General features: G+C 44.2%; 1 protein-coding gene across 1 annotated transcript; it reads right to left on the bottom strand.

Annotated features, from left to right (window-relative positions):
• Positions 1-10382: 10382 nt before the first annotated feature.
• LOC145353749 (G-protein coupled receptor 15-like) lies at positions 10383-11507 on the bottom strand. Its single transcript, XM_080204521.1, has one exon. The coding sequence runs from the start codon at positions 11505-11507 to the stop codon at positions 10383-10385; it is 1125 nt and encodes a 374-aa protein (XP_080060647.1).
• Between the last annotated feature and the right edge of the window lie 3336 nt (positions 11508-14843).

Here is a 14843-nt window from a genome sequence, read left to right as displayed (position 1 = left end):
ACATTACGGGGTCTAAAGTAAAGGAGAGGGTGCAGGTAAGGGAGGAGGCCAAGGATGTCCCAATAATAAAAGGAGTAGGGGGCGTGACTATGGTTGGTAGCGTTCTGGCAAATAGGGTACAGGTGAAGGCTGGGATGAAGGCACTTTATCTGAATGCACGAAGCATTCGGAATAAAGTGGACGAGCTGGTGGCGCAGATCAGCACAAATGGATATGATCTGGTGGCCATTACAGAGACGTGGCTGCAAGGTGACAGGGACTGGGAGCTGAATGTCCAGGGGTATCAAGTGTTTAGGAAGGATAGCTCTGCTGATTAAGGATAGCATCAGGGTGGTAGTAAGGGATGATATAGGAACCAAAGAGCAGAAAGTGGAATCGTTGTGGGTGGAGATTAGGAACAGCAAAGGGAGGAAGACGCTGGTGGGTGTCGTTTATAGGCCCCGGAATAATGATCTGGAGGTGGGGCGGGCTGTTAACGCTCAAATAAATGTGGCGTGCAGGAATGGTACGGCGATAATTATGGGGGATTTCAATCTACATATTGATTGGTCGACCCATGTTGGACGCGGTGGGCTCGAGGAGGAGTTCTTGGAATGCTGCCGGGATAGTTTCCTCGAACAGTGTGTGTTGGAGCCGACGAGGGAGCGAGCTATCTTGGATCTGGTGCTATGTAATGAGGCGGGTAGAATTAGGGACCTTGTGGTGAAGGATCCTCTTGGGAAGAGTGATCATTGTATGGTGGAGTTTCTGATGCAGATGGAGGAGGACAAAGTGGGTTCCCGGACATGTGTCCTTTGTTTGAACAGAGGGGAGTATGGTAGGATGAGAGAGGAATTGGCGAATGTTGATTGGGGGAGCGCATTGGAAGGTAGGTCTGCTGAGGAACAGTGGAGAATCTTTAAGGAGATCTTTCTTGGTGCTCAGCAGAAATTTATTCCGATGGTTAAAAAGGATCGTAGGAGGAGAGATAAACAGCCGTGGATAACGAAGGAGGCAAAGGAAAGTGTTAAATTAAAAGCAGATGCGTTTAGAGTAGCTAAGAGTAGTGGGCGAGAAGAGGATTGGGAGAGGTTTAAATGTCAACAAAGAATGACAAAGAAGTTGATAAAGAAGGGTAGGAGAAACTATGAAGCTGGGCTAGCGCTTAATATAAAAAAGGATAGCAAGAGTTTTTATAAATATATAAAAAGGAAGAGGCTGGCTAGGGTGAACGTTGGACCCTTAGAGGATGAGAGGGGGGACTTAGTGGTAGGGGATGGGGAAATGGCTGAGGCCCTGAATAACTTTTTTGTTTCGGTCTTCACGGAGGAGGACGTGAATAATTTGCCGGGTGTTAGCGATGGAAAGATGGTAGGAGTGGAGGGCCTGAATGACATTATTGTTACTAGAGAGGCGGTGCCCGACAGACTGGAGGGGCTGATTGTGGACAAGTCCCCAGGACCGGATGGAATGCATCCAAGGGTTCTGAAAGAAATGGTAGAGGTGATAGTGGATGCCTTGGTGATTATTTTCCAAACGTCTCTGGATTCCGGGGAAGTGCCGGAATATTGGAAAACGGCTAATGTTACGCCGTTGTTTAAGAAGGATGGCAGGGAAAAGGCGGGGAACTATAGGCCGGTTAGTTTAACGTCTGTTGTAGGAAAAATGTTAGAATCCGTGATCAAGGAGAAAATAGCGAGGCATCTTGAGGAGAATTGTTTGGTAGAGCAGACGCAGCATGGTTTCGTTAAGGGGAAGTCGTGTCTGACGAATTTATTGGGGTTCTATGAGGATGTGTCTAGGGCGGTGGATAGAGGAGAGCCGGTAGATGTGGTGTTTGTTGATTTTCAGAAGGCGTTTGACAAGGTGCCTCACAAGAGGTTATTACAGAAGGTGAGGGGGCGTGGAGTTGGGGGTAGTGTGTTAGCGTGGATAGAGGATTGGCTGTCAAATAGGAGGCAGAGAGTGGGGGTCAATGGGTGCTATTCGCATTGGCGGTTGGTGACTAGTGGAGTGCCCCAGGGGTTGGTGCTGGGGCCTCAGCTATTTACCATTTATATAGATGACCTGGAGGAGGGAACCGAGTGTATGGTGTCGAAATTTGCTGATGACACCACGATTGGTGGAACGGCAAATTGTGCGGAGGGTGTGGAGAGTCTGCAGAAGGATCTAGACAGGATGGGCGAATGGGCCAGGAACTGGCAAATGGAATTTAATGTTGGCAAATGTGAAGTTGTCCACTTTGGTAGGAATAATGGTAGGAAGGACTATTACTTACGTGGCAAAAAACTGCAGCATGCGACGGTGCAGAGGGACCTCGGGGTCCTTGTGCGTGAGTCGCAGAAGCCCAGCCTGCAGGTGCAGCAGGTGGTCAGGAAGGTGAATGGGATGCTGGCCTTCATAGCGAGGGGGATTGAATATAAAAGTAGGGAGGTCTTGCTGCAGCTGTATAGGGCACTGGTGAGGCCGCAGCTGGAGTACTGTGTGCAGTTTTGGTCGCTGCACTTACGCAAGGATATTTTGGCCTTGGAGGGAGTGCAGAGGAGGTTTACTAGGCTGATTCCGGAGTTGAGGGGGTTGAACTATGAGGAGAGGCTGAATAATCTAGGCTTGTACTCGTTAGAGTTTAGAAGAATGAGGGGAGATCTCATTGAGACGTATAAGATGTTGAATGGGATGGATAGGATAGAGGTGGAGAGGCTCTTCCCGCTCAGAAAGGACAGTTGGACTAGAGGGCACAGCCTCAAGATAAAGGGGGGGTGGTTTAGAACAGAGTTAAGGAGGAACTTCTTCACTCAAAGGGTGGTGAATCTCTGGAATTCTCTGCCCGTTGAAGTGGTGGAGGCTGCCTCGCTCAATATTTTTAAGACGCGGGTTGATAGGTTTTTGATAGGCAAGGGGATTAAGGGTTATGGGGAGAGGGTGGGAATGTGGAACTGAGCCACGACAATCAGCCATGATCTTATTGAATGGCGGGGCAGGCTCGAGGGGCTAGATGGCCTACTCCTGCTCCTATTTCTTATGTTCTTATGACATGTTCACCCTTACATTTCCTGAAGTCTATGACAATCTCCTTCATTTTGTTGACATTGGGGGAGAGATTATTGTTGCCGCACCAGTTCACCAGATTCTCTATTTCATTCTTGTACTCTATCTTGTCATTGTTTGAGGTCTGACTCACTATGGTGGTGTTGTCAGCAAACTTAAAAATCGAATCGAAGGGGAATTTGGCCACTCAGTCATATGTGTACAAGGAGTATAGCAGGGGGCTGAGAATGATGATCATGGAGGAGGTGTTGTTGCCTATCCTTACTGATTGTGGTCTGTGAGTTAGGAAGTTCAGGATCCAGTCGTAGAGGGAGGTGCCAAGGCCCAGGCCATAGAGTTTGGAGATGAGTTTTGTGGGAATAATAGTGTTGAAGGCTGAGTGTAGTCAACAAATAGGAGTCTGACATAGGTGTCCTTGTTATCTAGGTCTCCCAGGATTGAGTGCAGGGCCAGGGAAATGGTGTCTACTGTGGACTTATTGCAGCAAAAGGCAAACTGTAGTGGACCCAGGTAGTCCAGGAGGCTGGAATTGATTCATGTCATGACTAACCTTTTGAAGCACTGTGTAATGATGGATGTCAGAGTCACCGGCCGATAATCATTAAGGCACATTGCTTGGTTTTTCTCAGGTACTGGGGTGATGATCATCTTCTTGAAGCAAAGAGGGGGAAATGGATCGATCTCACAGCCTTCCCACTAGAGTACGGTGAAATATTGTCTCACAGCCACTTTGCGCGGCTTGACATGTCTGTTCCACATTAATAGGTTGGGAATAGTGTCTGAGATTTTCCTGCCTGTCTACCCAGATTCCCAATCATTTCTTAAAAAAATGCTCTCAAATAAATCATTCCTGTGGTATCCTCAGTTCCAACTGTTATTTGAATAGGGGCAAAACTTGACCTCCTCTTGGGAAATAAGGAAGAGCAGGTGACAGAGTGTTAGTGAGTGATCACTTTGGGACCAGTGACCATAATTCTATTAGTTTTAAGATAGCTATGGAGAATGATGGTTCTGGTCCAAAAGTTAATATTTTTAAATTGAGGCAAGGACAATTTTGATGGTAGGCAGGAACTTTCAAAAGTTAATTGGGGTCTGTGGGAAGGGACTTCTGGTAAGTGGAAGGCTTTCAAAACAGTGTTAACCATGGTCCAGGGTAAGCACATACCTCTTAGAGTGAAGGGCAAGGCTGGTAGAAGTAGGGAACCCTGGATGACTTGGGATATTGAGGCCCTGGTCAAGAAGAAGAAGGAGGCACATGACATGCATAGCAGTTGGAATCAAGTAAATCCCTTGAAGAGAATAGGGGTGTAGGAGCAGAATTAAGAGAGAAATCAGGAGGGCAAAAAGGGGACATGAGATTGTTTTGGCAGAAAGGCAAAGGAGAATCCAAAGAGCTTCTACAAATACATAAAGGCCAAAAGAGTAACTAGGGAGAGAGTAGGGCCTCTTAAGGATCAACAAGGTCATCTACGTGCAGTTCCACAAGAGATGGGTGAGATCCTCAATGAATATTTCTCATCAGTATTTACTGATGAGAAAAGCATGGATGTTAGGGAACTTGGGAAAATAAATAGTGATGTCTTGAGGGATGTACATATTCCAGAGAAGGAGGTGCTGAAATCTTAAAGCGCACCAAGGTAGATAAATCCCTGGGACCCGATGAAGAGTATCCCAAGACATGTGGGAGGCAAGGGAGGAAATTGTGGGTCCCCAGCAGAGATATTTAAATCATTGATAGTCACGGGGAGGTGCCTGAAGATTGGAGGGTGGTAAATGTTGTGCCTTTGTTTAAAAAAGGACTGCAGGAAAAAGCCTGGTAACTATAGGGTCAGTGAGCCTCACATCTGTGGTGGGGGTAAGTTGTTGGAAGGTATTTTGACAGACAGGATCCGCAGCATTTAGAGATACAAGGGCCGATTAAGGACAGTGAGCATGGCTTTGTGAGTGGAAAATCATGTCTCACAAACTTGATTAAGGTTTTTGAAGGTGTAACCAAGAAGATAGATGAGGGCAGAGCCCTTGATGTTATCTACATGGACTTCAGCAAGGCCTTTGCCAAGGTACCATAGGTTGTTGCATAAGGAAAAATCTCACAGCCCCTGAAAACTACCTGTCTATTTTATTCAGAGTCAGGTAGCTAAATGGATACAAAATTGGCTTGATGGCAGAAGCCATAGTGTGGTTGTACAAGGTTGTTTTTCAAACTGGAGGCCTGTGATCAGCTGTGTGCCTCAGGGATCGGTGCTGGGCCCACTGTTATAATTTATTTTAATGATTTGGATGAGAATATAGGAGGCATGGTTAGTAAGTTTGCAGATGACATCAAGATTTGTGTCATAGTGGGAAGTGAAGGAGGTTATCTTGGATTGCAATGGGATCTTGATCAATTGGGCCAGTGGGCTGATGAATGGCAGGTGGAGTTTAATTCAGATAAATGTGAGATGATGCATTTTGGTAGATTGAACCAGGGCAGGACTTATTCATTTAATGGTAGGGCATTGGGAAGAATTACAAAACAAAGAAATCTACGGGTACATGTTCGTAGCTCTTTGAACGTGAGTCACAGGTGGACGGAGTGGCGAAAGAGGCATTCAGTATGCTTGGTTTCATTGCTCAGAACATTGAATATCGGAGTTGAGACATCTTGTTGAAGTTGTACAAGACATTGGTAGGGCAACACTTGGAATACTGTGTACAGTTCTGGTCACCCTGTTACAGAAAGGATATTATTTAACTAGAAAGAGTGCAGAAAAGATTTATAGGATGCTACCAGGACTTGATGGTCTGAGCTATAAGAACAGGCTGGACAGACTGGGACTTTTTTCTCTGGAGAGGAGAAGGCTAAGCTGTGATTTTTCAAGATCGATAAAATAATGAGGGGAGTATAAAACTAGAGGGTATAGGTTTAAGGTGAGTTGAAAGAGATACAAAAGTGCCAGAGGGGCAATTTTTTCACATAGAGGTGGTGAATGTCTGGAACAAGCTGTCAGAGGGAGTAGTAGTGGCGGGTACAATTTTGTCTTTTAAAAAGCATCTAGACGGTTACATGGGTAAGATGGTTATAGAGGGATATGGTCCAAATTTTGGCAATTGGGATTAGCTTAAGGGTTAAAAAAAACAGCATGGACAAGTTGGGTTGAAAGGCCTATTTCCATGCTGTAAACATCTATGGCTCTATGACTCTAATAGGAACAGCTCCTCAATTTCGAAGAGAAAACCAGCTTTCAGCAGAGAATCAATGTGTTTCTGATAGTATGGCAACAATTCTTTTCAGAATGAGAGGGAACTTGATGTGGTTTCTCTGATTCTGTTCAAGAAGCAAAAGAGGCCTCACTTTACATATTCAACCTTTGAATAGACGAAATTAAGAAAAGCTTAAACACCACAGATCTCCTGAGCAAATATTTGCATTTCAAGATGTCACCTTATTTCACAAGAGTGTTTTAAAGTGTATTTATTAGTGTCACAAGTCAGCTATATTAACACTGGAATGAAGTCACTGTGAAAATCCTCCAGTTGTCACATTCCTGTTTAGGTACACTGAGGGAAAATTTAGCATGGTCAATCCACCTAACCTGCACATCTGTCAGAAGAGTTAAAGGTGATTAATCTTGTGAATCTCTCTCCTCTCCAAGGCAAGTCAGATGGATTTGAGAAAAGTCTTCTATATTTCCACAGTGCTTTTCACCATATCAAGATGCCTGAAAATGCTTTGCAGCAAATGGTAGACATTTTGAAGTGTACTCACTAGTGTAACTATTTGTAACCCCATGACTTGCCTGGGCTTGCAACATTTCACTTACTGTCCTGCCTGAGACAATATACATCTCCTTAACCTATGCTTAATGCTATCTCCAATCACATTGTCTGCGCCTTTAAGACTTGATTAGCTGTGAAGACTCACATTCTAATCAGTATTCTGTAAACTGTGAGTGCCTTTATACGCTTTGTTTGTGATCAGAACTCCCACTCACCTGACGAAGGGGCAAACCCCAAAAGCTAGAGGCGTTTAGTACCAAATAAACCTGTTGAGCTTTAACCTGGTGTTGTGAGACTTCTTACTGTAATGTAGGAAACCCAGCCGCCAATTCTTGCCCAGTAATCGTGTAAGGAACACTTTCAGAGAATGAGTCTGCAGTCCCTTTACCTCTCCTGAATGCAGTAGAAATACATGTCTATATCCACACACAAACAAAATCATACATTTATACAAAGGGTATCACTTGGAAATCACACTCTACTTTAAAGAAGTCCTGTAATAACCACAAAACCTTACTCTGAATTAAACTGATACTTGCGATGCCAGAAGATCCTGTCACTTGTTTAAAGGGAAATCTGTAAGATTTATAATGTAAAGATATTCTAAGTATGCAGAAGTGAAAGTGAAGGCGTTAGTCACCTGTTCCTGATCCATTCTGTACAAGTGTTATCACACACTGTTGGCTGAAAATGGAATGACTGCTTTCAGCCTGGCCATGTGTTGCTGCATCCACCCCCTCTCATATTCAAACCAACACTGAGGAGTATTCGAGGTCGGTCTGCAATCAGGGCAAGTATGCTGACTGTGAGTAATTTGGTTCCTTCTATCTGACTATTCCTTACATTAAATACTGTGGATTGTAATATTTTAGACAGGGCATTATACACAGGATTATATATTGATTGTAATTGTAAATTCTAAACAAAGCTTCAAATATTTGGGTAATTCACTTTAAATGTCTACGTGTATGGTCATCTGCCTATCACTCTCTGTTTTCCTCAGTCTCTTTCTCTATCTCCCTGACTTTCTCTTGCATCATATTTCTCAAGTATCTCTTTCTCTCTGGGTTATTCTCAGTCCGTCTCCCTCTTTCTCTTTTTCTGTCTGTTTCATGCACTCTTGGCTCTTTTACTTTGTGTCTCTGTCTTTCTCTCTCCATGTCTCTCAAGACTCTGTTCAATTCACTCTTTGCTTTATTGTCTTGGGTCTTTCTCTCTCTCTCTCTATTGCTCCTTAACTCTGCTTTTTGTTCCCTCTGACTCACTCTTCACAAAACATTCTTTCTGCTACTCTCTACTCCTGCTTTGTTTTCTCTCTCTCGCCATTTCTCTTCATCTTTTGTTCTTGCTCTCTGTCTTGCCCTGTCTCTTTCTCTCTCTCTCTCCTTCAAGCTCTGCCCCTGTCTCCAGTTTTTCTTAATTTCTTAGTCTTTTTCTGTCTTTGTCCCCCCACTGCTTGTGCTGCCTATCTCTGTATTGGTCTGTCTCTGCCCTTCTCCATCTATCACACACATTTTCTCTCGATCCCTACCACTGCCTCTTCTCACCCAGCTTCTGTCTTTCATACTATCTCTATCCCTCTATGGTGTTGTCCTCTTTTCTTGCTCTCTGATCTTATCTTTTGTGTTTCTTTCTCAATCTTCTCTCTCATCCCTTCCTTCCCTTTCTTGGTGTTTTGAATTTGGGGAATTAACTGGATGGGAATGCACTGAACATGGGATAAAGTCATACTACCAGGCACAAACATTAAATAATAACCACTGCCCCGACTGCAATTTTCTTCAGAGAATTTATTTGCAACAAGAAATTTTAAACGATCAACAGTTTCCCTAATTTGTTTAACACAGAAACTTGCAGAAAAATGTCACAGTTCGATTGGGACAAGACCCTCAGGACTACAAAACTTAAATGGAGAGAGTTCAGGGAGACATGGAATTCCTCTCTAAAATATTGAAACAACAGCCTAATTCTGGTTGCAAAGCCAGAGAGCTGTATTAACACACACTCTCTCTCACTGGAACCGACATAACCCAGAGAGCTGTATTAACACACACTCTCTCTCACTGGGACCTACATAACCCAGAGAACTGTATTAGCATGCATTCTCTCTCACTGGGACCTATATGACTCAGAGAGCTGCATTAACATATACACACTCTCTCTCTCTCTCGCTGGAATCGATATAACCCAGAGAGCTGCATTAGCACATGCTCTCTGTCACTGGGATCTATATAACCCTGAGACCTGTATCAACACGCTCTCTCACTGGAATCTATATTCAGTTCCAGGTATTTCTGGAGCCTGTGAAACCCAGAGCTGCTTGGGATTTTCGGGGGAGTCTCTGCGGCACTGCAAAGGGAAACACTTTGTCAATTCAATTATAAATGCCTTTGAGGACGTTGACAGATGGGGGAGTAGGGATATGGGAACAGAAGAAAACAGAGGGAAGGCAAGGCGATGTAGAAGAGAAGAGTTAAAGGGCACAGAGTGAACAAGTGACAGCGGAGGGGATAACTGTAGTGAGACGTCAGCGGGGGGGGGGGGAGTGGGGGTTGAAATGAGAGCAGGTGTATGGACAGAAAGAGTGCGCAAGGGAGGAAGGAAATGGAGGTGAGGGGAGAAGGCAGAGAGAGGGAAAGGCTTTTATCAAAAAGTTCCTTAAAACCTTTCTCTTTGACCAAATTGTTGGTCATCTGCTTAAAGTTCTTATGTGGCCGGCAGTCAAATGTTACCTAATTTGCACTGCAGTAAACAGCATCAGATGTTTTATGAAGGGGTGGAGGAGGGGTTGCAGCTTCGCTCAGGAGCTGTCTTTAGTTAACACACTGCCAATGGCTGTGTGAAAAAATAACCAGACAGGCTTTGGAATCACAGCTTTAAAGGAGTAATCTCCCATTATCATCTCCAGCCTGACAGACAGACTGCAAGTTAAGGATTCAAAGGATCGTCATTACAACAACAGATACATAGGAAATCCAACTTTGGTTATGCATTTTTTGACTACCAGTGTCTGACATGCCATGTTTGGCTTTGAATACCAATATAAGGTGTTGGCATACATCCCCATTGCACAATCACCCAAGGGTTCAAGGGATTCACCTCTTCATGTTACTTATCTTAAATAAAGAGTCTCAGTCTCAGCCTCATCAAAACCAAATGTTCACGTAAGTGTCGACCTGTCCATCCCAGGGTCAAAGTGCAATGTTCATCTTCCAGTGACAAGTGGAGTCAGCCAGGACACTGACTGCTTCTCTGAAGTATCTCTGTTTGACTTCCATTTTTCTGGTGGGCATTTCTGAGGGTTCTATCAAATGGCAAAATCTTCACATACAATGAATTTGGCTTCCGGCGAGATCATCTGAACATGATTGGAAAGTCCCTATCTTGGCCAGCCAACTTAAGCATGACACCACTTCTGGAAGGAATCCAGTGTGTTGCATTATGTATAGATTAAAAGACCAGGACATTGGATGTAACTAATCAATGTCAATGCTTTTCTCCACGTGAATGTCAACATATCCCCTTTTTCATCTTGCTCTAGCACCAAGCTCAGCCGTCTCCCCCTCTCCCCATCCCCTTCATCCATGCAGTGTGGCTCAGGGTTGGAGGTTGGAAGCCCAGATGGACAGCTGAATGGTGGGGCGGGACAACCTCCTCCTGCTGTTGGGAATTTCCATGCTGACGGAACTGGGCTGGCTGTCGGAGGTGGTGGAGAGCTGGTTGAGGTGAAGGGGCTTGAGGCAAGGCAGCAGCAGCTGCATCACAGCCTTCTGGATGGATCTGTCATAGAGGCAGTAGATGATTGGGTTGCAGCAGCTGTTGGCAAAGGCCAGGGGAGCGCTGACCGTCATGCCAAGTCCCACCACTGTCAGGAAGGTGCAGGACCCCTGCCCCACCCCCCAGCGGAGCACCAAATTCAAGCAACGGAAAACATTTAAAGGCAGCCAGGAGATCAAGAAGACCAGCACCACCAGAAAGACCACCTTCATCGACTTCCTCAGCTTGATGTCTTGTTTCTTGCTCCTCCTGTACTGGAGGCACAGCTTCTTGGTGATGGAGCAGTAACAGACCAGGATGACCAGCATTGGGCAGAAGAAAGTCAGGAGCAAGTAGGTGAGAGAGACAGCGGGGTTGGTGGAGTTGTAGTCTTCGACGCAGTAGGATACCCTCCCCTCGTCCTGCGACTGGATGGTTCGGCTGCGAAGTACTGGCAATCCCAAGAGGAACGAGGTTGCCCACACAAACAGACAGGTCAGCGTTGCGTAAGTCTTGGAGCGGACTCTCCGGGAGCGGAGCGGGTACACGATGGCTAGGTAACGGTCCAAACTCATACAACTCAGGAAGAGGATGCTGGAGTAGGCATTTACTGCCACCAGGTAACTGCTCAGCTGGCACAGCAGGAGGCCACTCCTCCAGGACTGGTCCCAGGCCTCAGCGTCCATCCAGAGAGGCAGGGTGACCAGGAAGACCAGATCAGCCAAAGCCAGGTTCAAGACGAAAATGTCTAGCTGTCTCTTGACCCGGCACCTCATCCCAATGGCCGAGACCAGCAGCCCATTGCCCAGCACTCCCACCACGAAGATCAGGCAGTAAACTAGGGGAAAGAAGAGACTGGACTGGGGAAGGGAGATAATTTCACACTCCTCTTCCTCACTCATCTCAGTAGGATACGTGTCATAATAATTGTCCATATAAGAAGGATAGACTGTAACATTCTCCATGGTCACCTCGTCAATCTCTCTTCGTCTCTCTGTTTGAAGTAATTGTTTGTCATCTCATGGCTGTCAAAGGCTGTTCACTCCCCTCCCCTGCTGATTCGTTAGCAGCGATTTATCTCTGTGAGATCTCACTTCCTGACCCTTCGTCCTGCCTCCTCCTGCCACCCTCCCCCCACCCCCCACCCCTCAAGCTTTGTTTTTCTATAGACGACGATATACTGAGTTTCACAAGCTACAACAATCCCAATTCCTCAAATCTTTACTCTGTCCTCTCTAACAACATCAACAGTCCCTTACACTTGCTCTCTCTGTTCCAATGCTCTCATTCTCTTCTAGCTAATTTTCAAATTTGTTATTGTTCTCTCTTTTTCTCCTTTTGTTTCTGCCACAGCCTTTCTCTCTCTTTCTCTCGATTTGTTCCTCTCTGTGTCAGTCTCGGCATTTCTCTTTCTGTGCCTTCCTACTCTTCTCTCTCTCTAGCTTTCTGCCTTATTGTAACACTCCATTCTCTCCTACTTTTTCTTCCTTCATCACTTTCTCCATATTGACTCTGCTTCCACCGCCCTTTCAGGCAGTCCATTCCAGATCAACACAACTCTGTAAAAACATTTCTCCTCATTTCCTTCTCTCATTCAATTCCTAATTGTCTGATCTTTATGCCTTCTGGTTACTGATCCCCCTGTCACTGGAAAAAAATTGAAAGTCATAGGGTTTTCCAGCATGGAAAGAGGTCCTTCAGCCAATTATGTCTACGCTGATCATCAAGCACCTATCCATTGTAATCCCATTTTCTAGCACTTGGTCTGGAGCTTTGAATGCTATGGCATTTCAAGTGCTCATCCATATGCTTCTTAAATGTTATGAGGACTTCTGCCTCTAACATCCTTTCGGGCAGCGAGTTCCAGATTCACTTTAAATATATTTCCCTCAAATTCCCTTTCGATCTTTAGAATGCTTTCTATTTTTGCTAAAATAAATTAGTGGTACTGTGACTCCTCCACATTTTCTTTTAAAATTCCTCCATATTTTCTTTTAAAAAGTAAAAGTTATGGCCATTTGAGCCAGGGTTCCATTCTGGGATCCTCCCACCCAGTTGTAGAGGTCAATTGGTGTCGTAACAAGTGAAAGTTTTCCTTATACTATTGAAACATTTTGTTATTTTGAACAATCCTATCAAATTTCATCTTAAAACCTATTCTGCTCTAAGGAGAACAATTGCAAGCTTTTCCAGTCTCTCCACGTTAACTGTAGTCCCTCAAGCCTGGGCCCATTCTGGCCTATTTTCCCTTGGCCTTCTGTGTTCTGAGGAAAACAACCGCCCACCACACCTCTCTAAATGTCAAATAAATGAATACCAAACGATAATGCTAATCTCTCAGACTTGATACATTCACAGTCTGTGGGGAGAGAGCAGAGGAGTGGGAATAATTGATAAGCCCTAGTCAAAGGGACGGCTGGAGCACAATTGGCTGTCATGGTTATATAATTGGAGAAGCAGATAAGTAAGGAACTCACACAGACACTAAATATGCAAACAGAAAATGGGACGTGAACTGGGCACGGTAAAGTACAAATAACTACTGCACATGAAACACACACAGAAACAGGCACATTGCACCCAGAAACAGGTAGGCACCTGTTAGAATATGAAATACATTGACAGACAACATAACTGCGTAATAAAACAGCAGAAAGCAAACAGGATGTAAAGTTAATAAACAGAAAGTGCACATGCCAATGGAAATTTACAGATTTGCTTTGTTGTGCATTCACCATTTCTGTACGGCAACTCCAAGATTCAATTAATTATGCAGTAGGTGACTTTGGCTGTTTGTTAGAACAAACACTCTTCAAATTATGGAGACTGACAGGCCATTCAGCCTATCATTGCTGTACTGGCTCACTGGAAGAGCTATCCAATGATCCCACTCCTCTGCTGTTTTCCTCCCTAACCCTGTAAATGGTTTCCCTTCAAATATTGATCCAATTCCCCCTTTTGGAAGTTCCTATTGAATCTGCTTCCACCGCCCTTTACGCCAGTGCCTTCTAAACCACAGCAACTTGCTGTGCAAAAACATTTCTTCCCATCTTCCCTTTCTTTTGCCAGCTGTCTTCAATCTGTGTCCCTTAGGTTACCGACCTTCCTGCAACTAGGAACAGTTCTCCTCACTTATTCTCTCAAAATGCTTCATGATTTTCAGCCCTTCATAAAATCTCTTAAATTGCTGATTTAAGGAGTAAAGTTGAAGCTTCTCCAGTCTCCCCATGCTAATTAAAGTTCCTGATCCTGGTTTCATGCTTGTAAATCTTCCATGCACCTTCTCCATGGCCTTGCTATCCACTAAATTAACTGCTAATTAATTATGAATTAATTTATTTAATCAACATAAGACTGGAAACATAAAATGCAAGAACATTTACAAGTGGTAAATCATACAATGTAAAATGTCGCAAGATTCTTCATAGAAGCAACTGCTTTTTTGAATTGTTGATGTGCTACATAAGGAGGTATTAGCATGGGTCATTAAAAGCCAAGTCAGAACCGTCGGTTGAAAGAGCATGTTAAATGGGAGGGACAGGCTGAGGGGTTTAGGGAGGGAATTACAGACCTCAGCGCCCAGTTTTGGAAATCAATGGGCTGTCCAAGGACCCAGAATTGAAGAAGCGCTGAGATCCTGGAGGGTTTTGGGGCTACAGGATGTTACGGGACAGGGAGGGGCAAAATGTGTGCGGATGAGAAAAAGCCATTAACCTCAAGTCTGCAGCCAACAGAACACAATGTCAAAATCACGCACACACCCACTTGGAAATTAAAATAACAAAAAAAACCTCTGTTAAAATTAGGCAAAAAGTAAGGGCCCCATACAAAATACAAAACACTTCAGCAGAATGTAAGTACAACAGCAAAATGGCTTCCAGTGCTTTTCTCAGAAAAAAATAACCGTGATGTGAAACAAGTCCATTCAGGATATTAAGGTAATGTTCTTTTTAAAAGCACTGCATCATTTATCCGATATGTATCTTTTTCCTCAAAATAATGAGTAATTTGAATTAAATTATATAGGAACACAGAGATTTAATCTTAAATATTATATCCTTAGGTAATTACGTGTTTTCATTTTGAGCCTATTTACAAAGTATACATCAAGACCTAAACAAACAGCACCTTGCAAAACTAAATTTCTCCAACTGGGCGATTCTTTGGGTTAATGTCACCTTTTACATTTATTGCAAGAATTAATCCACATTGAAGAAAGTGTAAAACAAAGCAATTCACAGAATTTCCAACACACCCCATCCAAATAGAAACTCTCACCGACCCCGTAACTGGAGCAACTC

This window comes from Carcharhinus amblyrhynchos, chromosome 16 (genome assembly GCF_965287045.1).
Source record: "Carcharhinus amblyrhynchos chromosome 16, sCarAmb.v2.hapA, whole genome shotgun sequence".
Classification (NCBI taxonomy): domain Eukaryota; kingdom Metazoa; phylum Chordata; class Chondrichthyes; order Carcharhiniformes; family Carcharhinidae; genus Carcharhinus; species Carcharhinus amblyrhynchos.
Note: the sequence above shows the minus strand (reverse complement) of the source record. Positions and strands in the feature narration are given on the sequence as shown.

Coding starts and splice junctions, on each gene's coding strand:
- LOC145353749 (XM_080204521.1), bottom strand. CDS start 11,507: ATGGAGAATGTTACAGTCTATCCTTCTTATATGGACAATTATTATGAC.